This window comes from Muscardinus avellanarius (assembly GCF_963383645.1).
Source record: "Muscardinus avellanarius genome assembly, chromosome: 1".
Lineage (NCBI taxonomy): Eukaryota > Metazoa > Chordata > Mammalia > Rodentia > Gliridae > Muscardinus > Muscardinus avellanarius.
The window spans coordinates 102,674,429-102,701,270 of NC_137786.1; the positions used below are offsets into that span (position 1 = coordinate 102,674,429).

The 26,842-nt window shown below is 41.3% G+C and overlaps 2 protein-coding genes across 3 annotated transcripts in view; both read left to right on the forward strand.

The window, feature by feature from the left end:
* LOC308274983 (protocadherin gamma-C4) overlaps positions 1-26,842 on the forward strand; it is a gene marked incomplete at both ends in the record, with an annotated part of 798,148 nt that overhangs the window by 42,488 nt on the left and 728,818 nt on the right. The gene's annotated exons all lie outside the window — the stretch shown is intronic.
* On the forward strand, positions 17,966-25,777 carry LOC308270635 (protocadherin alpha-8-like; the record flags this gene model as incomplete). The annotated part of the gene is made up of 2 exons (XM_080706643.1): positions 17,966-20,384; positions 25,641-25,777. The coding sequence occupies 2 exons, from the start codon at positions 17,966-17,968 to the stop codon at positions 25,775-25,777; spliced, it is 2,556 nt and encodes an 851-aa protein (XP_080562769.1).

The following is a 26,842-nucleotide window of genomic DNA, read 5'->3' on the forward strand; positions in this document are numbered from 1 at the left end:
GAGAGGGGGGGAGGGAGGGGGAAAGCGCGCAGAATATACATAGTTTCCAGAACCAAAAAAATGTAAACCTGTGGTTGTGTAAATGATAAATTTTATCATTTACCTAGAATTGACTTTATTTAAAAACTGGGTAGAGAAAGGGTTTTCTAAGGCATGAAGAAATCATCTCACTACACATTCAAAGTCAACCACTTAAGAATGCTGCCAAGAAGCACAAGAAATTTGGTTGTACATTAAAACAATGAAAAAATCCAACATTTGAAGTGAACTTTTCATCTTTTTAAATACAATTTTATAATTCCTACTTACTACTTGAGCCACGTGGTGTCGCTCTTAACCACGAAATACTCTATTCGAAAAAAAATATCCGTTTAACATTGGAAAGCAGTTCCACTCTCACTCTCTCTTCGGATGCTCAACAATAGACAGCATACAAGGATTGGGAAGAAGGTGGATTCTTCTAAATTTTGAGGCAAATTACTCTGATGGAATAAAAAGTCAATAATTTGAAATGGTGAACATTTCTGGATGCAGCCCTGAGAGCCGACAACTCCTTCTCTTTATGGTAATTCTAGCTTCCTGGAAGACAGGTAGCTGCCAGCTGCACTACTCGGTCCCGGAGGAGGCCAAACACGGCACCTTCGTGGGCCGCATCGCGCAGGATCTTGAGCTGCAGTTGGCAGAGCTGGTGCCGCGCCTGTTTAAGGTGGTTTCCAAGAGCCGCGGGGACCTTCTGGAGGTAAATCTGCAGAATGGCATCTTGTTTGTGAACGCTCGGATCGACCGGGAGGAGCTGTGCGGGCGGAGCGCGGAGTGCAGCATCCACCTGGAGGTGATCGTGGACAGGCCGCTGCAGGTCTTCCACGTGGAGGTGGAGGTGAAGGATATTAACGACAACGCGCCGGTGTTTCCTGCGACACAAAAGAATCTGTTTATAGCAGAATCCAGGCCGCTTGACACTCGGCTTCCTCTAGAGGGCGCCTCGGATGCGGATGTGGGAGCCAACGCTCTGCTGACTTACAGACTGAGCCCCAATGAGTATTTCTCCTTGGACATACCACCCAGCCACGAGCAGGTAAAACCCCTTGGACTTGTGTTACGGAAACCTTTAGACAGGGAAGACTCCCCAGAGCTTTCCTTACTGCTCACGGCCGCCGATGGAGGCAAACCCGAGCTGACAGGCACCGTTCAGCTGCTCATCACGGTGCTAGATGCCAATGACAATGCCCCAGCTTTCGACAGAAGCCTCTACACGGTGAAATTACCAGAAAATGCTCCTACTGGAACTCTGGTAATTAACCTCAACGCCTCAGATTTAGACGAAGGCGTGAATGGGGATATTATTTATTCTTTCTCTAGTGATGTTGCGCAGGCGGTAAGATCCAAGTTCCACATAGACCCTGTGAGTGGGAAAGTCACAGTGACGGGACGTATTGATTTTGAAGAAAGTAAAACGTATAAAATCCAAGTCGAGGCAATTGATAAAGGTGCTTTGCCACTGGCTGGTCACTGTACAGTTTTTGTGGAAGTTGTAGACACTAATGACAACGCTCCACAGTTGACTATCACGTCTCTGTCCCTGCCTGTCCTGGAGGACGCGCCCCCGGGCACGGTGATCGCCCTGATCAGCGTGTCGGACCGCGACTCCGGCGCCAACGGCCAGGTGAGCTGCTCGCTGGCGCCCCCGGAGCCCTTCAAGCTGGTGTCCACCTTCAGGAACTACTACTCGCTGGTGCTGGACAGCGGGCTGGACCGCGAGGCCACGGCGGCCTACGTGGTGGTGGTGAGCGCGCGCGACGGCGGCTCGCCCCCGCTGCGCGCGTCGGCCAGCGTGTCGGTGGAGGTGGCCGACGTGAACGACAACGCGCCCGCGTTCTCGCAGGCCGAGTACACGGTGTTCGTGAGGGAGAACAACGCGCCGGGCTGCCACCTGGTGACGGTGTCGGCGCGCGACGCGGACGCGCGGGAGAACGCGCGCGTGTCGTACGCGCTGGTGGAGCGGCGCGTGGGCGCGCGCGCGCTGTCGAGCTACGTGTCGGTGCACGCGCAGAGCGGCCGCGTGTCGGCGCTGCAGCCGCTGGACCGCGAGGAGCTGGAGCTGCTGCGCTTCGAGGTGAGCGCGCGCGACGCGGGCGCGCCGGCGCTGGGCAGCACGGCGACGCTGCAGGTGTTCGTGGTGGACGAGAACGACAACGCGCCCGCGCTGCTGGCGCCCGGGGCGGGCGCGGCGGGCGGCGCGCGGGGCGAGCTGGTGCCGCGGGCGGCGGGCGCGGGCCACGTGGTGGCGAAGGTGCGCGCGGTGGACGCGGACTCGGGCTACAACGCGTGGCTGTCGTACGAGCTGCTGGCGGCGGCGGGCGGCCCGTTCCGCGTGGGGCTGTACACGGGCGAGGTGAGCACGACGCGCGCGCTGGACGAGGCGGACGCGCCGCGCCAGCGCCTGCTGGTGCTGGTGAAGGACCACGGCGAGCCGGCGCTCACGGCCACGGCCACCGTGCTGCTGTCGCTGGTGGAGAGCGGCCAGGCGCCGGCGGCGGCGTCGCGGGCGGCGGCGGGCGCGGCGGGCGGCGCGGCGGCGCTGCTGGACGTCAACGTGTACCTGATCGTGGCCATCTGCGCCGTGTGCAGCCTGCTGGTGCTCACGCTGCTGCTGTACACGGCGCTGCGCTGCTCGGCGGCGGCGGCGGCGGCGGCGGCGGCGTTGGCGGCGCCGGGCGAGGGCGCGTGCGGGCCGGCGCAGCCCGTGCTGGTGTGCTCGAGCGCCGCGGGCAGCTGGTCGTCCTCGCAGCAGAGGAGGCAGAGGGTGTGCTCGGGAGAGGGCCCGCCCAAGGCCGACCTCATGGCCTTCAGCCCCAGCCTCCCTCAGGGTCCCACCGCTGCAGATACGGTGAGTCTTAAATACTTTTTTCCCCCAAAATTTTAAAAGAGTAGATTTACTATGTAATGTCCCCTTCGTAAGTGATAGTTTAGTATATTATTTTTTCTTGTTACAAATAAGCAGTTTATGTTTTTATTTTTTCTGAATAATCATTTTTATCTTATGAAAACGATGATGCAGGACATTGAGTTTCCATTTTCCAGGTCGGCACTGATGTCAGAGCTAACAAGCAAGCAGTGGTGCATATGCTGTTCTAAGAATACTACTGGAATCCCCAGTCTTTTCCCATTGCCAGTGTAATGGTGAATAGAAATGGACTGCCTCCACTTGCATGAAAGTATAGTCACCAAACTACAGCTAACAGAAGAGAAGCTAGCTGAGTTTTTTAGACTTTTAAATTTTAAAGTTTGGGCAATTATATACAATTTTTGCCCGGATGCTTTATTTCATAGCAATAAATTATTATTATTATTTTATTTTAGAAAAATGAAGGACAGCAATGTCAGGAAATTCAAGTGTGTTTGGGTGTCTTTTTTTTCCTTTTTGATTTTTTAAATTAATTTTTATTTGTACATTAGAGTCATACAATATATTAGGGTAAAAACTTGTGTGTACATACATATACACATCACTGATTTAACCCCTACCCAATTTCCACCCCATTCCCTTCCCATTCCTCCCTCCCTTGCTTGGCTTAGTGGTTGACTTCCCATTTGTTTAAGTACATTGTGTGTTTTAGAGATTTTCCTTTTTGCCCCCTCCTTTCTCCTCCTTTAGGTTGTCTTGTTTGCTCCTCTATAGGATTTCCTTTTTCATGTAGAGTTCCTCCTATGACCCATTTCTCCCTAACTCTCACATATTAGGGAAAGCATCTGCTTTCTTATTTTTTGTGACTGACTAATCTCACTTAGTATAATGTCCTCCAGTTCCATCTATTTCCCTGAAAATGATGTAATTGAGGTTTTTGATGGCTGAGTAAAATTCCATTGTGTACACATCCCACAGTTTTGTGATACATTCATCTGTTGATGGACATCTTGGCTGGTTCCATAGTTTGGCTATGGTGAATTGTGCAGCTATGAACATAGATACACATGCATCATTTTGGTAGTTTGGTTTACTTTCTTTTCGGTAGATACCTAGAAGTGGTATTGCTGCATCAAATGGTATATTTGTTCCCATTCTCCTGAGGATTCTCCATACTGTTTTCATAAGTGGTTGCACTAATTTGCAATCCCACCAACAGTGTTTTAGAATTCCCACTTCTCCACATCCTTGCCAGCATCTGTTGTTGTTTGTGTTTTGAATGATTGCCATTCTAGTTGGAGTTAGGTGAAATCTCAGGGTAGTTTTGATTTGCATCTCTCTGATTGCCAGTGATGTTGTCATTTCTTCATGTGTTTATTGGCCATTTGAATTTCTTCTTTCATGTAGTGTCTATTTAGTTCGTTTGCCCATTTTGTTATTGGATGCTTTGTTTTCATAGTGTTGAGTTTTTGAGTTCTCTGTATATACTAGATATTAGTCCTCTATTGGAGGTGTAGGTGGCAGAAATCTTCTCCCATTCTGTTGGCTCTCTATTGAGGATCTTGACAGTTACCTTTGCTGAACAGAAGCTCTTCAGTTTCATGCAATCCTAAGTATTGATTCTCCTTTTAATTTGTTGTGCCTTTGGGGTCTTGTTGAGAAAGTATTTATCTATGCCTATGTGTTGCAGTGTTGGACCTATGCCCTCTTCAACGAGCTTCAAGGTCTCTGGATTGATTTCCAAGTCTTTGATCCATCTTGAGTTGACTCTTGTACAGGGTGAGAAAGTGGGATTAATTTCCAATTTTCTATATGGTTAACCAGTTTTGCCAACACCATTTGTTAAAGAGACTATCTTATTTCCAGTGTATGTTTTTGACCCCTTTGTCAAAAATCCATTGGCTGAAAGTGTGTGGACTTGTTTCTGGGTCTTCTATTCTGCTCCACTGGTCTATGTATCTGTTTTTGTGCCATTACCATGCTGTTTTTATTACAATGGATTTGTAGTATAGTTTAAAGTCAGGTTTTTGTTTCTGAGAACTACTTTGGCTATTGGGCTTTTTGTTATTGCAAATAAATTTAAGGACTGATTTTTCTATGTCTGTGAGAAATGATCTTGGTAGTTGAATGGGCCTTGTGTTTAATCTGTAGATCACTTTTGGAAGGATGGCCATTTTTATGATATTTATTCAGCCAATCCATGAACATGGAAGATCTTTCCATCTTCTACGATCTTCTTCGATTTCTTTGTTCAATGTTTTATAATTTTCTTTGTAGGGATGTTTTACCTCCTTGGTTAAGTTTTTTCCTTAGTTATTTTAGTTTTTTATGGGATATCTTGAGTGGAAGTGTTTTCTGAATTTCTTTTTCCGTGGATTTATGGTTGGTGTACAGGAAAGCTTCTGATTTTTTGAGATTGATTTTGTATCCAGATACTTGGCTGAATTTGTTGATCAGTTCTATAAGCCTTTTGGTAGAGTTTGTTGGGTTTTCTAAATATAGTATCATGTCATCTGCAATAGTGAAAGTTTGAGTTCTTCTTTTCCTATTTGTACTCCTTTGATTTCCTTTTCTTGCCTTATTGATCTGGCTAGAGTCTTTAGTACTATATTGAAGAAGTGGTGATAATAGACATCCTTGTCTCGTTCCTGATTTTAGGGGGAATTCTTGAAGTTTTTCCCCATTTAATATGATGTTGGTGGTGGACTTACTGTACATTGCCTTTATGATGCTGAGATATGTTCCTTCTATTCCAATTCTCTGCAGTGTTTTTTTTTAATCATAAATGGATGCTGAATTTTATCAAATGCTTTTTCAGCATCTATTGAAATGATTATGTGATTTTTGTCTTTGGTTCTGTTGATATGGTGAATTACATGGATTGATTTTCATATGTTGAACCAGCCTTGCATCCCTGGGATGAACCCTACCTGGTCATGGTGTATGATTTTCTTGATGTGATTTTTTTGTGTGGTACTGGGGTTCCTAGAAGCTCTTCTACCTCTGGGCTACACTCCCAGACCTATTTTTTCATTTTTATTTGGAAACAGGGTCTCCTATGCCAGCGCATGCAGCTGGCTTCGAACCTGCACGATCTCCTGTCTCTGCCTCCCAAGCGCGGGGAGTACAAGCGTGCGCCACCATGCCCGGCTCTTGATGTGATTTTGAACGCGTGTTGCTAGTATTTTGTTTAATAGTTTTGTATCCAAGTTCATCAGAGATATAGGCTTATAGTTTTTCTTCCTTGAACTGTCTTTATTCTGTTTGGGTATTAGTGTGATGTTAGCTTCATAGATTGTATTTGGGAGAGTCCCGGTTTTTTCTATTTTGTGAAATAGTTTGAGGAGTATTGGGGTTAGCTTTTCTATAAAGGTTTTATAGAATTCACTTGGGAAACCATCTGGTCCTGGGCTTTTCTTTGATGGTAAGCTCTTTATTGCTGTTTCAATCTCTTTGATTGTTATTGGTTGGTTTAAGTGTTCTATATCTTCTTGACTCAGTTTAGGAAGGTTGTATTTATCTAGGAAGTTGTCAATTTCCTCCAGATTTTCCATTTTTTTGGAGTATGGTTTTTTTTAAAGTATTTTCTGATAATCCTCTGGATTCCTACACTGGCAGTAGTAATATCTCCTTTTTCATCTCCTATCTTCATAATTTGGGTTGATTCTGTTTTTTTTTTAGTTTGTTTGGCTAGTGGTTTATTTATTTTGTTAATTTGCAAGAAACCAGGTTTTGGTTTTGTTGATTTTCTGTATTGTTTTTTATTTTCTATTTTGTTAATTTCTGCTCTAATTTTAATAATTTCCTTTCTTCTACTGGCTTTGGGGTTCATTTTTTCCTGCTTTGCATGGGCTTTGAGGTGTGTCATTAGGTTATTTATTTGAAGATTTTCTGTTTTTCTTATGTGAGCACTCAGTGCTATAAATTTTCCTCTTAATACTGCCTTCAAAGTGTCCCAGAGGTTTTGATATCTTGTATCTTTATTTTCATTTGTTTCTAAGAATTTCTTGATTTCACCTCTTACATCTTCTATGACCCATTCTTTATTCAGAAGTGTGGTGTTCAGTCTCCATATGTTTATGTTGTTTCTCTGGGTCTTCTTAGAGTTGATTTCTAGTTTCATTCCATTATGGTCTGACATGACACAGGGAAGTATGTGACATTTTTAAAATTTGCTAGTGCTCATTTTGTGTTCCAGGATGTGATCTATTTTGAAGAACGTTCCATTAGCAGCTGAGAAAAATTTAAACTCTGCTGTTGTTGGGTGAAATATTCTATATGTGTCCAACAGGTCCATTTGGTTAATGGCGTTCTTTAGTTCTGAGGAATCTTTACTGACCCTTTGTCTGGAAGATCAGTCTAGTGTTGTGAGAGGTGTGTTGATGTCTCCCAGTATTATTGTATTGGGATTTATGTGTGACTTCATGTCACAAAGAGTTTGATTTATGAAAGTAGCTGCACCTATTTTGGGGGCATATGTTGATTATTTTTATTTCCTTTTCCTGGGTTATTCCTTTTGCCAGTATAATATGACCTTCTTTGCCTCTTCTAATAAGTTTGGGTTTGAAGTCTAACTTTTCTGATATCATAGTTGCTACTCCTGCTTATCTTCGAGTTCCATAAGCATGGATTACCTTGATCTAGCCCTTTACCTTGAGTTGTTTCTATCTTTACTTGTAAGGTGTGTTTCTTGTAAGCACCAGATGGATGGATTCTAGTTTTTAATCCATTTTGCCATTTTATGTCTTCTTATTGGGGAGTTGAGGCCGTTTACATTCAGTGTGATTATAGAGATAATTTTTAATTCCTAACATGTTACGATTTTATGTTTGAGAAACTGTTTATTCTTCTTTTCTTAGTTGTCTGCTGGATGGAAAATCTTGTTTCTTTGGTTCCAGCATGTATTACCTATTTCTTCTTTGTAGTTAATCTCCTTGAGTATTTTCTCTAGCGCTGGTTTTGAAGACATAAATTCTTTCAGTGTCTGTTTGTCATGGAAGCTTCTTATTTCCCCATCTAATTTGATAGATAGTTTTGCTGGATAGGAAATTTTTGGCTGGAAGTTGTTTTCTTTCAGAGTTTGGAATATGTTACTCCAAGCCCTTCTGGCTTTCATGACTTGGTTTGGGAATTCTGGAGTGATTCTAATTGGTTTGCCTCTGAATGTCACATGGCCTCTTGTTTTTGTTGCTTTTAAGATTCTCTCCTTGGCTTCTACATTGGTCATTTCGACAATTATGTGGCATGGGGAACATTTTCTCTGATCCTGTCTAAATGGAGTTCTATAAGTTTCCTGGACCTGTGTATCGACCTCTTGCTCTGTGTTTGGAAAATTTTCTGCTATTACTTCTTTGAAGAGATTATTGATCTCTTTGGTTTCACCTTCTTTCCCCTCCTCTATTCCAATTATTCTTAGGTTAGCTCTCTTAAAATGGGCCCATATTTCTTCAATGTTAAATTCCTGCTGTCAGATTTTTTTTGGTAAATTATAAGCTGTGCATTCATTTTTGGAATGATCATCTTCTAGGAGCGAGATTCTGTTCTCCATACGGTCTAATCAATTGTTTATACTTTGAATTGAGGCCTTTACTTCAATGATTGCATCCTTTATTTCTTTTACACTCTCTCTGAATTCTTTTCTAAGTTCTTCTATTATTTCTACAGTTATTTTCCTGATTTGATCTTCTAGAGATTTCTGAATTTCTGTGTTATCAGGTTCTGATGTTGTGGGGTTGTGGGCATCATTGCTCCATTGTTATTCTTCTTTCCCTTGATTTCAGAAGTTTGTGCCTTCTCTAGGTTCTTCCCTGGGTCACTACCACTTCATTTAGGGAGCTCTGGATCTCGAGTCTGTGGTAAACTTAGTCACCACTACTCCTTTACTGGGTTCTATTGCAAAATCTCAGACCCAGTGAGCTAGCTGAGGCTGCGTGAGACCATGGGGGTGCCAGGTTGGGTGTTTTCCCATGGGAAGCTGCGCCTAGGGTTTGGTATCTCTGCCACCACTACTCCTTCACTGGGTTGGCCTGCAAAATCTCAGACCCAGGGAGATTTACAAAGCTGAGCAAGTCCCTGGGTATGCAGTACTGTGATTTCTCCTTTATGGGCCCAATTTGACTCATGGTTGTTGAGTACTCTGATCTGGAGCTGTTTTAGACTCGGTGAACTCGCTGATGCCGCCGCTGGCAGTATAACTCCACTCCACACCCTTGGCCGTGAGGCTGGTGTATTTCTTTTTTGGTTTTGAGCTCCACTCTGAGTCCCTGGAGGACATGCTGAACCAGGCCCCTGGGAGCTTTAGGCGCTCCTTGCACCCAAAAAGCTGCTGAATTACACCTGGTTGTTCAGCAGCTGCTCACCTCGGGTCCCTGTCCACCCCTCCTCTCTGGAGCCTGGTGGGTCTTTGAGTGCACTGATATGGAGCCATCTGGTGAACTCTCCACTGCTGCCAGCAGTATGGCACTGCTCTTGTGCCTTCGGCCGTGAGGCTGGCCTATCTCCTCTCTGGTTTTGAGCTCTGTTCTGAGTTCCTTTCCTCTGTGGAGCCTGGTGCTGTGAAGGAAGATCTATATTTTTATTTTTGATTGAATGTCTTGTAACGGAAGTAATGGATTCACCTTTCTTTAACTAGTGTATTTCTAAAATTGTTTGCATGCCCACATTTCATTATTATATTTTTAATGTGTTTTCTTGCGTATGTTACCTAGGGCCTGGTGCTTGCTAGACAAGCACAGCAAAACACTGCCCCTGAGATATATGTTTGGTCCTACCTGTTGTTTATAAATGCTGTAGGAAAGGAAATTTGACCTAGTATTTATTCTAGGCATTTTTAATGTATAAAAATATACATGTTTCAATTTCAGTCATTTAATTTTATCTTTTTATGATTAGCCTGGAAGTGGTATTAATTTCTTATGAAACTGATTGAATTTTTGCTCAAATCTTAGTTGTATAGTACTAATTTCTTTCTTATTTGTGGGTCTAGGGATGGAACTCAGGAACATTTGACCTCCGAGCTCTACCCCTTGACCTATTTTTTTATTTTTTATTTTGAAACAGAGTCTCACTAAGTTGCGGAGGGCCTCATTAAGTAACTGAGTCTGTTGGCAAACCCGATCCTTCTGTCTCAGCCTCCTGAATGCTGGGATTGCAAGCGTGTGCCAACACACCCGGCTTCTAATTTCTTTTTAACTGCCTTTTAAGATTGCATTTTGCAAGTGCATGATAAATTAGTATTACTTTAAAATATAGTTCAAGCAAGTTTAATAGTATTTTGTTTCTTATTTGTTTAGGGAATATATTCACATTAAACATTTCAAGGAATTTAATCTAGCATATAATGAACTTTCTTTTTTTTTATAATGAACTTTCTTGCTCCTTCCAAGGTTAAGCCATTTACTTTGCCTTTCTCAATTTCTATTATGGTTTAAGTTCTTTAAAATATATCCCACACATTGTAAATATATTTGCAATCAATCTGTAAAAAACAAACAAACTACTACACTTTAAACACACTCTTCTGTGCTTTGCAATATTCTGCCTTCCATCATATATTGGTTTGGGTTGTTTCCTAATTTAAAACACTTTTATCTCATTTTTACATGGTGGTTTATTTAAGGTCTATTTAATAGTTGATTAAGTTCTTTGTTATGTATATTGATGAAAGAATAGCTTAATTTTACAAACTCGTGTTATTTAAAAATTTACAAATAATTTTCATTAATACAACCATAAAATTTCACAGTTTGTAAATTTCTAATATACTCTTTAAGGTTATTTTACATTATTCTTCATTTTTCTTTCAATATAAATAAAGGTAGTGATAAGTCAATTCAAGAACATGTCTGGTAACCAATAGAATTATTTATCACTGAGCTATAAATTGACATTCACCATAAGCAGACAAGAATTCCTGTTCTTCTTGAATGGTCAATTTTAGAGAAGGTCTGTAGGTATTGTAGACTTTTGGTGATGGGAATTGTAATTTGTATTGTTTTTATTTCATTTCTTTTATTCTTACCTGCATATGCTTAAAAAAAAAAACATTCTAAGTCGGGCGTGGTGGTGCACGCTTGTAATCCCCCCCTCCCCGCTTGGGAGGCAGAGACAGGAGGATCGCGCAGGTTCAAAGCCAGCCAGGCTGCCTTAAGTGACCCTGTTTCCAAAAATTAAATAGGTCTGGGAGTGTAGCCCGGAGGTAGAAGGGCTTCCAGGAACCCCAGTACCACACACACACACACACAAAAAAAAACCTTCCTAAGGGCATGGTGGCGCTTGCTTGTAATCCTGCCTTGGGAGGCGGAGACTGGATGATACTGCAGGTTCGAAGCCAACCGCACTGGTGAAGCCAACCACTCTGGTTTAAGACCCTCTTTCCAAATAAAAAGTATAAAATAGGTCTGGGAGTGTCACCCGGAAGTAGAAGGGTTTCCAGGAACCCCAGTACCATAAAAAATTCTAGAATATTCTTAAGAAATTATAATAATGCCATTTATCTTGGGAAGTAGTTGATGTGGATTCTACTTATCATCTCAACCATCATTAATTTCTCATGGTAAATTACTGTTTAGAAATTTTAAATCTTTTACTTATGATTGTGGAATTTTTTTGTTGGTAAAAAGTTCTTACAGAGATATTAAGTAGTGCCAATTTCTTCATAAAATATTTGGTTTATTGAAAATCAACTATATAGATAGTCTTTTTGTAAAAAATGAGGATATAAAGTAGATTCACAGAAATTTTCTTATTTATCTTTTCCATTTTACTTGTTTTAATGGTGAGCATTTTCACTATACTTATAATGTTTATTTTCTATAGTTAGTGAAAATATTACAATGATTATAAATAATATCTCACACATCTGGATTGTTAGGAACATGACTAATAAGCTGTATGTGATGCTTTACTTACATTTTTTTGGGTTACTAAGGATTGAACACAGTGGTCTTCTACCTACAAACTAAACACTCATGCCCATTTAATTTTTTATATTGAAACAGGATCTAAGTTGCTGAGGGACTAAGTTGTTGGGGCTTGCTTTGAACTTGCAATCCTCCTGTTTCAGCTTCCCAAGTACTGGGATTACAGATGTGTGCCATCATGCTCAGCTTTTACTTACATTAAAAATTAAAACTTCATTTAGAAGTTGGGCATGGTGACACACATCTGTAATCCCAGTACTTGGGAGGCTGAGTCCTGAAAATGGCAGAATCAACAACTCAGTGAGGCCCTTTGCAACTTAGTGAAACCCTGTTTCAAAACAACAACAACAAAAAATAGGACTGCATATATCTCATAGGTAGAATGTCCCTGGGTTCATCTGTAGGCCCCCTCCCGACTGTTCAGTTAGGATTATATTTGTGAAAACTCTACTCAAAGGAAATCTATAGTGTAAATGATGCTAATATATCTTTTATAGAAAATTTTCTGAGTTAAGCAAATGAATCTTTTCAAAAGAAACTTTCATCAAAATACCTAGAAGTAGCCAGGGGTGGTGGCATATGCTTGTAATCCCAGCATTCAGGAGGCTGAGACCAGAGGATGGCAGTTCGCGGACAGCTTCAACTACTTAGTGAGGCCATTTCCAACTTAGTGAGATCCTGTTTCAAAATAAAGAATAAAAAATAGGGCAGGGGGTGTAGCTCAGAGGTCGAATGTCCCTGGGTTCCATCCCCAGACCCGCAAAAAAAAAAAAAAAATACCTAGAAGTTTTGTGGGAAGGTTACTAGAGTAATTCTAATTAAGACAGATGTCACTAAGACTTTTTAAAAATAAAAATAATTACTTGTTAATTAATGTTTGCTAGATTATTGAGTGAGAGGAAGTATATATATTATTTGAAGTCTTCCTCTTTTAGAACCACTACTGCAGAAATTCAAAGGAGATCTTAATTATCTTCAATGGAGGCATTTAAAATGAATAGTTGGAGAATTTACTTTTGAGAGAGACTTTGAAGGATGGATAGATGTTTGATAAAGATAAAATAGTTGAAGAAACACCTTGAACAACAGAGGGGGTTGAGGAATAGATAACATCTTTTGTATGAAGTATCATTCACACTGGAAAAATGGTTGGAAATAACAATCTAACCATTGGCTAAGCAGAACATATATCTTGATGCACAAGTTGTTCTTGTTCAATAGAAAGTTTCAGTACAATCTAGTGAAATCTTTACTCATAAATACAAAATTACCATATGGAAAAGAGATGGGATATTGGCAAACTCTAAATATTGTATTAAAGGGAAATGAGTCATAAAATACAAGAAAGGACATTTGGAGAATAACAAGGCTATAGAAATTGTGGCTTACAAAGATTTAGATTTTGGGAGTAATTACTTATTAGGTATTATGATATTGGTTGACTTGTCTTATAGACAAAGTTGGGGTATACTAGTATCTTTAAAAAGGGGCTGTACCATGGAACGTTCTCCAAAATAGACCACATCCTGGGTCACAAAGAAAGTGCCTGCAAATTAAAAAAATGTAATATAATTCCTTGCATCTTTTCAGACCATAATGGAATAAAAGTAGAAATCAACAACAGGAAACTCAAAATAAATTACTCAAATATATGGAGATTGAATGATACACTATTGAATGATGAATGGGTAAGAGCGGAAATTAGAGAAGAAATAAAGAAATTTATGGAAACAAATGAAAACAGAGACACAACCTACCAAAATCTATGGGACACTATGAGGGCATTATTAAGACGAAAGTTTATTGCATTGAGTGCCCACATAAGAAGGACAGAGAATCACCAAGTAAAGAACCTAATGACACAACTAAAGGACCTAGAAATTCTGCAACAGTCTATTCCCAAAGCTAGCAGAAGGCAAGAAATTATTAAAATTAGAGCAGAAATAAATGAAATAGAGAACAAAAAAATTTCAAAGAATCAATAAAACAAAAAGCTGTTTCTTTGAAAAGATTAATAGAATTGATACACCCCTGGCCAACCTAACCAAAAGAAAAAGAGAATCAGCTCAAATTATCAAAATTAGAAATGAAAAAGGAGATATCACCACAGATAGTGAAGAAATTCAAAAGATTATCAGAAGCTACTTTAAAAATTTATACTCCAATAGACTAGAAAACATGGAAGAAATTGATAGATTTCTAAGCACAATTAACTTACCTAAACTCAACCAAGAGGACATAGCAAGCCTAAACCAACCAATAGCAACAAAAGAAATAGAAATGGCAATAAAAATTCTTCCACCAAAGAAAAGCCCAGGCCCAGATGGGTTTCCAGCTGAATTTTACAAAACCTTCAGTGAACAACTAATACCAATACTTCAGAACTTGTTCCAGGAAATTGAAAAAGATGGAACTCTCCCAAATTCCTTTGATGAGGCCAGTATCACATTAATCCCCCAAACAAATAAAGATACATCAAGAAAGGAAAACTACAGACCAATATCCTTAATGAACATAGATGCAAAAATTCTAAACAAAATACTAGCCATACGCATTCAAAACTATATCAAGAGAATAATACATCATGACCAAGTAGGTTTCATCCCAGAAAAACAAGGCTGGTTCAACATACGCAAATCAATACATGTTATCCACCACATAAATAGAACCAAGAACAAAAACCACATCATCATAGCAATAGATGCTGAAAAAGCATTAGACAAAATCCAACACCCATTTATGTTAAAAACACTGCAGAAAATTGGGATAGAAGGAACGTACCTCAACATCATTAAGGCAATATACTGTAAACCCAAAGCCAACATTATATTGAATGGGGAAAAACTGCAAGAATTTCCTCTAAAATCAGGAACAAGACAAGGATGTCCACTATCACCACTCCTTTTCAATATAGTCCTTGAGACCCTTCCCACAGCAATAAGACAAGAGAAGGAAATCAAAGGAATTCACATAGGAAGAGAGGAATTAAAAGTATCCTTATTTGCAGATGACATGATCCTTTATCTGGAAGACCCAAAGAACTCAACCAAAAGACTTCTGGGGCTGATTGACAAATTCAGTAAAGTTGCAGGATACAAAATCAACCTAAAGAAATCAGTGGCTTTTCTTTATGCCAACAACGAATCCATAATGAAAGAAACAAAGAAAACAGTTCCATTCACTATAACCTCAAAACCAATAAAATACCTAGGAATAAACCTAACCCAAGATGTAAAAGACCTCCACAACAAAAACTATAAAACATTAAAGAAAGAAATTGAAGAAGACCTTGGAAGATGGAAAGATCTCCCGTGCTCATGGATAGGCAGAATAAATATCATCAAAATGGCCATTCTGCCAAAAGTGATCTATAGATTCAATGCAATTCCCATTAAAATACCAGTGGCATTATTCATAGATCTAGAAAAATCAATCATGAACTTTATATGGAGAAAGAAAAGACCCAGAATAGCCAAAGCAATTCTCAGCAGTAAGAAACATGCAGGAGGCATCACAATCCCATAGTTCAAATTATACTATAGAGCAATAGTAGTGAAAACAGCATGGTACTGGCACAATAACAGATATACTGACCCGTGTATTAGAATAGAAGATACAGAAACAAATCTAATAGTAAATATTAAACACATCTTTAGTCAATTAATCTTTGACAAAGGGGTCAAACTTATATGCTGGAGAAAAGACAGCCTTTTCAACAAATGGTGCTGGGAGAACTGGCTATCCATTTGTAGAAAGATGGAACTAGCCGGGCGTGGTGGCGCACGCTTGTAATCCCCGCGCTTGGGAGGCGGAGACAGGAGGATCGCGCAGGTTCGAAGCCAGCCACGCGCGCTGGTTTAGGAGACCCTGTTTCCAAAAATGAAAATGTAAAAATAGGTCTGGGAGTGTAAGCCCGGAGGTAGAAGGGCTTCCAGGAACCCCAGTACCACCAAAAAAAAAAAAAAAAAAGAAAGAAAGATGGAACTAAACCCCTATATCTCACCATGCACAGGAATTAACTCAAGATGGATCAAAGACTTAGAAATTAGACCTGAGACTGTGAAGTTATTAGAGGAGAGTATAGGCTCAACACTACAACATATTGGCACGGGCAGTAACTTTTTCAAAAAAACATCCAAAGCTCAGGAAATTAAAGCAAGAATTCACAAGTGGGATAGCATCAAACTAAAAATTTCCCTCTCATCAAAGGAAACCATCAATAACCTAAAGAGGAAGCCTACAGAATGGGAAAAGATCTTTACCAGCCAGCACTCTGATAGGGGGCTAACATCCAGAGTATACAAAGAGCTCAAAAGACTCTTCACTAGCAAAACAAACAACCCAATCAAGAAATGGGCAAATGAACTGAATAGATACTTCACAAAAGAAGAGATACAAAGGGCCAAAAGATACATGAAAAGATGTTCTACATCACTGGCCATCAGGGAGATGCAAATCAAAACTACACTGAGATTCCATCTAACCCCAGTCAGAGTGGCAAGCATAAAGAAATCAAATAACAACAAATGCTGGTGAGAATGTGGGGAAAGAGGAACTCTTTTACACTGTTGGTGGGAATGCAAACTAGTTCAGCCACTATGGAGATCTGTGTGGAGATTCCTAAGAAAGGTGGGAATAGATCCACCATATGATCCAGCTATACCACTCCTGGGTATCTTTCTAAAGGGGCTGAATTCAGAGAACTACAGGAACATTTGCATACCTATGTTCATAGCAGCACAATTCGTAATAGCCAAAATATGGAACCAACCCAGATCTCCATCAACAGATGAATGGATAGCAAAACTTTGGGAAATGCACACAATGGAATTCTATTCAGCCATAAAGAAGAACTAAATTATATCATTTGCAAGAAGATGGAAAGTCCTGGAGAATATTATGTTAAGTGAGATTAGCCAAGCACAGAAGGAGAAGGTACATATGTTTCCTCTAATATGCCCAAACTAGGGAACACAGAGGATACCAGTGGGACTCCAGATAATGGAGGGGAAATATCAGAAAGTTTGAATGGAAAGATAAGAGAGGAGAAAGGCTGATCTTGATTAATGAGGGTCTACATCCAAATATGTGTAAAATTATGAATATGACATGGTTACCCTGGACAACCATTTGTGGGAGGGGGAAGGGAAAATGGGGGCAGGGGGAGGAGAGGGCACCAAATATAGTTTAAATGTATACCATTTATATTCAATAAAAATTTGTTTAAAAAAATAAAAAGGAGCTGTAGATATAGATTTTAACGAATAGGCTAGTTTGAAGGCATGGAAGTAGAAACACAGAAAGGAAAGGATTGTAAACAGGTTCTAAAGGTACAACTTTCGAATATATCCACATTTTAATATGGCAAAAAGATAAAGAACCTGTAAAGACAAATGGTAGAAATACTACTAGAATATTTTTGCTAGTAGAGAAATCTCAGAACGCAAGTGTTTTTTATCAAGCAACAGAGATATTAAGTGCTGTAAAAAAGATGTACTTGTATTTAATTGTATTAATAGGTAAATTTAGGATATTTAGCATCAATTGAATGAAATAAAACAAATTTAACAATTCATGAGCTGTAAGAAGAAATAAAGAAAAGTTGGATTTACACATTCATCTGAGTTATATATTATGTTGAAGAGATAAATACGAACAATCTCTTTCCACAAAAGTGTAAAAAAGATAGTTTATACCTCTGATATACATGACTCGTGAAGATCATACTTGAATATATTACTTATACATACGAATATTTAAAATATTGTGAAGAAACTTTTCCTTATGAAGATATTCCTACAAAAATGAAATAGCCCATGCAATTTATATAGATTTACTACTAAGTATGGTAAAATGAATATATATATATATATATATATATATATATATATATATAATAAAATAACTCAGATATTGAGGGAAGTTAAATCATGTAAACATTACCCTACGGAGCCACTTGATGTCGCTGTCTGTCAAGTTCTGTCTATCCAAGATCCAAAGACCTTCCTGTCACAGATCTGTCTCTATAAGCAGAACAATCGCCGATGCAGCCCATTGGATTAAAAGACTCCAGACAATACAACCGTTTATTTTTTCATCCAGAAAAGATTTTCTGATAGGATCAAAACTAGTACTTGACATGGTGTTTTCCTGGCAAGGGAGCCCGGAATTCCGGCGTCTGCTTCTCTCGCTCCTGCTCCTGGCAGCCTGGGAGGCAGGGAGCGGCCAGCTGCACTACTCCATCCCGGAGGAGGCCAAACACGGCACCTTCGTGGGCCGCATCGCGCAGGACCTGGGGCTGGAGCTGGCGGAGCTGGTGCCGCGCCTGTTCCGGGTGGCGTCCCGGGAGCGCGGGGACCTTCTGGAGGTAAATCTGCAGAATGGCATTTTGTTTGTGAACGCTCGGATCGACCGGGAGGAGCTGTGCGGGCGGAGCGCGGAGTGCAGCATCCACCTGGAGGTGATCGTGGACAGGCCGCTGCAGGTCTTCCACGTGGAGGTGGAGGTGAAGGATATTAACGACAACCCCCCAGTGTTTCCTGTAGAGGAACAAAAACTGTTTGTTTCAGAAACCAGGCCTCTTGACTCTAGGTTTCCACTAGAGGGAGCCTCGGATGCAGACATAGGCGTTAACTCAGCTTTAACTTACAGGCTTAACTCTAATGATTATTTCGTGCTAAGCGTGAATTCGAAGAACGAGGAAAATAAACAGGTTGAGCTCCTTTTAAGAAAATCCTTGGACAGAGAGGATGCTCCTGAACATAAATTATTCCTGATTGCCACGGATGGAGGGAAACCCGAGCTCACGGGCTCTGTTCAGCTTCTGGTCACAGTGCTGGATGTGAACGATAATGCTCCTACTTTCCAGCAGTCAGAATACGAAGTGAGAATATTCGAAAACTCAGACAAAGGAACAAGAGTTATTAGACTGAACGCTACCGATCTGGATGAAGGAACGAATGGGGCAATTCTATACTCTTTTAGTAACCGCGTCGCCCCGGTGGTTACTGACCAGTTTAACATAGATCCAAACACGGGGGAAATAGTAATCCAAGGGAATTTGGATTTTGAAGAGGAAAGTTTATACAAAATCCGTATTGACGCGACGGACAAAGGCCACCCCCCGATGGCGGGCCACTGCACCGTTTTAGTGAAAGTTTTGGATGAAAATGATAATGTGCCCGAGATTGCAATTACTTCCTTGTCCCTGCCTGTCCTGGAGGACGCGCCCCCGGGCACGGTGATCGCCCTGATCAGCGTGTCGGACCGCGACTCCGGCGCCAACGGCCAGGTGAGCTGCTCGCTGGCGCCCCCGGAGCCCTTCAAGCTGGTGTCCACCTTCAGGAACTACTACTCGCTGGTGCTGGACAGCGGGCTGGACCGCGAGGCCACGGCGGCCTACGTGGTGGTGGTGAGCGCGCGCGACGGTGGCTCGCCCCCGCTGCGCGCGTCGGCCAGCGTGTCGGTGGAGGTGGCCGACGTGAACGACAACGCGCCCGCGTTCTCGCAGGCCGAGTACACGGTGTTCGTGAGGGAGAACAACGCGCCGGGCTGCCACCTGGTGACGGTGTCGGCGCGCGACGCGGACGCGCGGGAGAACGCGCGCGTGTCGTACGCGCTGGTGGAGCGGCGCGTGGGCGCGCGCGCGCTGTCGAGCTACGTGTCGGTGCACGCGCAGAGCGGCCGCGTGTCGGCGCTGCAGCCGCTGGACCGCGAGGAGCTGGAGCTGCTGCGCTTCGAGGTGAGCGCGCGCGACGCGGGCGCGCCGGCGCTGGGCAGCACGGCGACGCTGCAGGTGTTCGTGGTGGACGAGAACGACAACGCGCCCGCGCTGCTGGCGCCCGGGGCGGGCGCGGCGGGCGGCGCGCGGGGCGAGCTGGTGCCGCGGGCGGCGGGCGCGGGCCACGTGGTGGCGAAGGTGCGCGCGGTGGACGCGGACTCGGGCTACAACGCGTGGCTGTCGTACGAGCTGCTGGCGGCGGCGGGCGGCCCGTTCCGCGTGGGGCTGTACACGGGCGAGGTGAGCACGACGCGCGCGCTGGACGAGGCGGACGCGCCGCGCCAGCGCCTGCTGGTGCTGGTGAAGGACCACGGCGAGCCGGCGCTCACGGCCACGGCCACCGTGCTGCTGTCGCTGGTGGAGAGCGGCCAGGCGCCGGCGGCGGCGTCGCGGGCGGCGGCGGGCGCGGCGGGCGGCGCGGCGGCGCTGCTGGACGTCAACGTGTACCTGATCGTGGCCATCTGCGCCGTGTGCAGCCTGCTGGTGCTCACGCTGCTGCTGTACACGGCGCTGCGCTGCTCGGCGGCGGCGGCGGCGGCGGCGGCGGCGTTGGCGGCGCCGGGCGAGGGCGCGTGCGGGCCGGCGCAGCCCGTGCTGGTGAGCTCGAGCGCCGCGGGCAGCTGGTCGTCCTCGCAGCAGAGGAGGCAGAGGGTGTGCTCGGGAGAGGGCCCGCCCAAGGCCGACCTCATGGCCTTCAGCCCCGGATTGTCTCCAGGATTGAACGCGTCGGAAAGAAATTGGCACCCGGAAGAAAACTCGGATCTTACCGGTAATGTAAGTTTGAGTTTGGTTTTTTTGTTTTTATTAAGATTCAACAGGCCAGGCGTGGCGGTGCATGCTTGTATCTTAGCGCTTGGGAGACTGAGACGGCAGGATCTCACTGGTTCGAAGCCAGCCTCAGCTACTTAGTGAGACTCAGTAATTTAGTGAGACCGTCTTTCCAAATAAAGTATAAAATAGGTCTGGGAGTATAGCCTGGAGGTACATAAGCCCCTGGGTTCCACCCCCAGCACCAGGCACACCACACAAAAGATTCAACATATCAAGCCTGACAAGATGGTGCAGGCCCACAATCCCAGTAGTTGGGAGGCTGAGACAGGTGGAGTGTAGGTTGAAAGCCAGCCTTAGTAAAGGCAAAGTAGGCTTTCAGCACTGTAGTGCGAGAGACCTTGTTTCCAAATAAAGAAAATCGGGCTGGGGATATAACTTGGAGGTAGGATGTCTCTGGGTTCAATACCCACAACACACACACACACACACACACACACACACACACACACACACACATATGTCAACCAGCTTTTCGAATGTCATTTTAAACAATCATCAAAAACTATTAAATACATTTATTGCTATTGCTTAGTTTCCATTTAATTTGAGAACTATTAGAGGCAATTTCCAGTGTAGTTGTCATTCTTTTGTAAACATCCATGCCACTGTCATTTTAAATTTCATGTTGTAGCTGGGTCTAATTCTAGTATTTATAATAAGCACTTGCTTGCCTTTTTTGTCTATTTTCTCTGGACTGAGACCCTTGAGATTGTCGTTCAGCACTCAGTATTTATTCCTTCTATAATTATTTTCTCAAAGCAATAGAAATAATTTTTCTACTGAGGAGTCTCCTTCTGTCCAACCTGTCAAAAATATAACCCTTTATTTCAATTTGTATAAAGTATGTTCACTAATGTCTATGTACATTAGAAAAATGTCGATATTCTTTTCTATATTTTAAGATTTTATTTTGTAATATTGATTCTCTTTTCTATTTTTTGTTACATTATAATATTATAAATAGTGGAATTCCTTTTACATAAAAGTACATGCATATAACATAATTTGGTCAGTTTCTTTGCCCTGTACCTCTGTTTTCCCTTTCTTCTTCCCCCTTATTTTACTCTCCTGTCTCCCTTCTATTTTCACAAACTTTTCTTTTTTTCCTTTTGCTCTTTAGCTTCTACATTTGAGAAAAAACATAAGACCTGTGATTTCCTGAGTCTGGCTTATTTACTTAACATGATGCTCTCAGATTCCATTCATTTCCTCACAGATTACATAATTTCAATCTTTATGGCTGAATAAAACTCCATTGTGTGTATGTACAACTTTTTTTATCCATTCCTTTGTTGATTGACACTTAGTTTGACTTCATAATTTAGCTATTGTCAATTGTGCTGCTATAAATGTTTGTATTCATGTAGCACTGTAGTATGCTGACTTAATTCTTTTAGGTAAATAGAGAGGAGTGGTATCGATGGATCATTTGACGATTTCATTCCTATTCTGAGGACCCTCCAGATTGATCTCCATAGTAGTTGTATTAATTTACAATCACACCAACAGCATGTAACTATTTATATTTTCCTATATACTTGGCAGCATTTATTATTTTCATTCCTGAAGACTGCCATTCTAACTGGAGTGAGGTCAAATATCATTGTAGTTTTTTTTTTTGTACTGGGGATTCAACCCAGGGTCATTCTACCTCTGAGATACACTCTTGACCCTAATTTTTATTCTTTATTTTGAAATAGGGTCTCAGTAAGTTGTGGAGGGCCTCACCAAGTAGCTGAGGATGGTGGAAAACCTGTGATTCTCCTTTAACATTTCCCCAAGTACTGGGATTACAAGCGTGGGCCACCATGCCTGGTTTTGGTGTCGTTTTGATTTCAATTTTATGATAGTTAAAGATGTTGAACTTTTTTCCTGTATTTGTTGGGCATTTCTTTTTTCTTCTGAGAAGTGTCTGGCTAGATCATTTGACTGTTTACTGATTGGGCTATTCTTTTCATGTTAAGTCTTTTGAGTTCCTTATATATTCTGGATATTAATCCTTCATTGGAAAAGTGATTGGCAAACATTTTGTTCCATTCTGTATACTGTTCCTTTATGATCTTAATTGTTTTGTCTGTTGTGCAGAAGCTTTTTAATTTGAGACTGCCCAGTTTATTAATTCTTGGTATTATTTTCTGAGCTTTAGGGGTCCTACTGAGGATATCATTGCCTGTACCTGTATGTTGGAATGTTGACCCTATGTTTCCTTTTAGCAGTTGCCAATTTTTCTAATCTAATTTCTAGGTATTTGACCTATTTTGAATTGACTTTTTTGCAGGGTGAGAGGGGTCTAGTTTTTTCTCATGCATATCGGTATCTGTTTTACCCAGGCCCATTTGTTGAAAATGCTGTCTTTTCTGCAACATGTTCTGGTGCCTTTGTCAAAGATTAGATGACAATATCTATGTGGGTTTGTCTCTGTGTCTTCTATTTTTTCTCCATTGGTCTATATATCTGTGTTTATACCAATACCATACTATTTTGTTACTATAGTTGTGTTATATAATTTGGAATTGAGCATTATGATGTTTTCAGCATTTTAAAAATAACTTCTTTTACTTGCTTGGGTCTTTTCTTCTTCTAAAGAACTTTCCCCCCTAGTCCTGTGAAGAGTAACATAGGTATTTTGAAGGGGATTTCATTAAATCTGTAGATTGCTTTAGGTAATGTGTTCAGTGTGTGTGTGTTAGTGTGTGTTAGTGGGAATTGAGCCTAGGGGCATTCTACCTATGAGCTATGCACCCAGCTCAATTTTATTTTATTTTTTGCATGGTACTGGAGATTTAACTCAGGGGCATTCTACCTTTGATCTCTATCTCCAGCCCCATTTTTCTTCTTCATTTTGAAACAGGGTCTCACTAAGTTGTGGAGGGCCTCACTAAATAGCTGAGGATAGCCAGAACCGTGATCCTCCTGTCTCAGCCTCCCAAGTACTGGGACTACAAGTGTGTGCTACCATGCTTAGCTTCAATTTTATTTTTTATGTTGAAACAAAGTCTCACTAAGTTCCTGAGGCTGGACTTGAACATGTGATCCTTCTGTTTCACCATTCCAAGCACAGGGATTACAAGCGTGTGGCACCATGCCCGGCTAATATATTTATTTTAGCCATATTAATTCTGCCTATCCATGAACATGGGAGATCTTCTAGTATCTTCTTCAATTTATTTCTTCAATAACCTATAATTTTCATTATAGAGGTCTTTAACATCTTCGATTAGATTATATCTAGGTGTTTTATTTTGACACTTCTGACTGAAATGATTTTTCTGATTTCTTTTTAAGTGGATTCATTATTGATATTTAAAAAAGCTATTACTTTCTGTATGTTGGTTTTGTATCTTGCTACTTTGCTAAATGTATTAGCTCTGGAAGTCTTCCAGTGAAGCTTTTGGATTTTTTATATACAGGATCATATTATCTTCAAACAGTGATAATGTGACTTCATCTTTTCCTATTTACATCTCTTTTGTTTCTTTTTTCCAATTGCTCTGGGCAAAATTTCAAATACTGTTTTGAATAGGAGTGGTGGGAGTGGACATCCTTGTCTTTTTACTAATTTTAGAAGAAATTATTTTAGTTTTCCCCCATTAAGTTTCATGTTGGTTTTATATAGCCTTTATAATTTTGAGGTAAGTTCTTTTTATCCATATGTAATTCCATTTATTTTTTGTGTTAGAGAAAATACTTTCTGACAGGTACTTTATTTGAAAAAGCATTATTTTTGTTGAAATTTTCTCAGTTTAGTGATAAAATTTTGAAATGTAAGATTTTTTGTTGTTTTTTGCAAGTCTGGGGATGGAGCCCAGGGGCATTTGACCTCCAAGCTACACCCCCTGCCCTATTTTATTCTTTATTTTGAAACAGGGTCTCACTAAGTTGCAGAGGGCCTCCCTAAGTAGCTGAGGCTGTCCACGAACCGTGATCCTCCAGTCTCAACCTCCCAAATGCTGGGATTACAAGCATGTGCCATCACACCTGGCTGGAATGTAAGATTTGATTCTTAGATTTCTCTTGAAATATATATTCCAGATCTTAAAAATAGTCTCTACTAATTTAGATGAGCATTTACTTTTCTCTCACTTATTTACAATACAGGAATCTGGATGTGAGATTATTCAACTTTAATGTCACCACATACTTAACTTTCCTGAGCTGTAGTTTTTCTGGGTGGTATTAGGGGTAGAACCCAGAGGCCATCTACTTCTGGGCTATACTTCCAGACCTATTTTATACTTTATCTGGAAACAAGGTCTTACTAAGTTCTGAGAGCCTCACTAAATAGCTGAGGCTGGCTTTGAACCTCTGTGATCCCCCTGTGATCTCCGAAGTGCAGGGGTTACAAGCGTGAGCTACCACACCCGGCTCTAAGCTGTAGTTTTTGACTTCCAATTGGTGATTCTCCCTACACTATCTATAGTTGATGCTCTACTTTTCATTTGTATTTTTAAACATCTCTTGTACTTTCTCTGATTGGTTTATATGTCTCTTTTTCTTTATGCTATTTTATTTTATATTTCAGGAATTTTACAAAATATTCTTTAAATAAAGTCTCCATGAGCAAAATCAGAGTCTTGAGAATACAGCCACAATAAAAATTAGAAATTGGCAAATAAATGTATTTAAAATAAGATGTTTCATGCTGGGCATGTTGGCGCACGCCTGTAATCCCCATGCTTGGGAGGCAGAGATAGGAGGATCATGCCGCGCTGGCTTAAGAGACCTGTTTCCAAATAAAAATATAAAATAGGTCGGGTAGTGTAGCCCAGAGGTAGAAGGGTTTCCAGGAACCCCAGTGCCACCAAAAAAATAAGATATTTCAGATACCACCAAAAACATGTATTTGAGATATGGTAGAATACAGTTTTTCCATTTTATTTCTTTGAAAATTACTGGTCTCTGAGCTCATCAAACCCATGTCTACCAACAGGACGCGTTGAATCCAAAGTTATAATTTCAAATATTTGTCTTTGTACTTTTTTCAAGTTCCATGTGCTCCAGAGCCCAGGCATTATATGTTTATGTGTTATGAATTGAGGGGTGCTACAAATGCCATTTGCCCTCTTCCCATCTCATATATTCTCCAAGTGTTAATAATTTTGAGCACTAACTATATCTTTCATAATTACACATTTTACTCATTATTACTATATTGATACAATTGCTAATTTAGTTTTTCATATCAACTTTTATTCTCTCTCAGATTTGTGGCTGTCACCACATACAAATTTGAGAAAAGTCACAACCACCTTAATAATCAATTTATCTTTTGTGGCTAGAAAGCATGAACATTGCGATTCAGGGAGTTTGGAACTGAAAAAGGCTGTGGAGTTGAAATAGAGATGTAAAATCATGACAGACAGTTCAATAATTTGCCTAATAGATGACACTTTATACTTATATTGATAAAATTTCTCCAGTCAAGTCAGCGAAACCAGCTGAAATCGATAATAAAACTTCTTCATATGCTAGTTCTTCTCAAATTGTTACAATATAGGGAAAAATAAGTTATCACCAGATACCAGGTGCTTTTAACAGTTAAAGGGGCACCATAAATAAATTTCGAAGACTACAGACATAAATTGTACATGTCCCAGGCAAACAAGGATCTATTTTTAGCCTGTCCTTAGTAATGCTAATGGCATTAGCAAGACCTGGAGTCCTCCTTGTCTATTCTGGTTGAAGACTGAAGAATTTCCATGATGAGTGGTATGGGCAAAAATTGCTTTTAAATGAGCACCCCAAGTAATTCTTATCTGACTTAAGTTTTACACCCAGAAGTCCTGTTCAATATTTGACAAAGCACTTTTCTATTATTATTATTATTATTATTATTATTATTATTATTAGTGGTACTGGGGTTCCTGGAAGCCCTTCTACCTCCAGGATACACTCACACACACACACACACACACACACACACACACACACACACATATATATTTTTAAGCAGGGTTTCTTAAGCCAGTGCGGCTGGCTTTGAACCTGCTCGATCCTCCTGTCTCTGCCTTCCAAGCGCGGGGATTACAAGCATGCACCACCATGCCTAGCTCTATTATTTAAATGAAAAATTAAACTAGTAATCCAACTAGCTTCTACTTTAAATTCAATGTAGGAGATCCATATTGGCATATTTATCTTATTTCTTGATATAAAATGAGCATTAGGTAGAATAAAGTTTACTATATACCACTATTTGTGTTGACATAATTAATCAATTATAAACTTATTTTTAAATTCTGGAGAGTAGCTCAAATTAAACATTGCACGCCGGGCGTGGTGGCGCACGCTTGTAATCCCCGCGCTTGGGAGGCAGAGAAAGGAGGATCGCGCAGGTTCGAAGCCAGCCGCGCGCGCTGGCTTAGGAGACCCTGTTTCCAAATAAAAATATATATAAAAAAATAG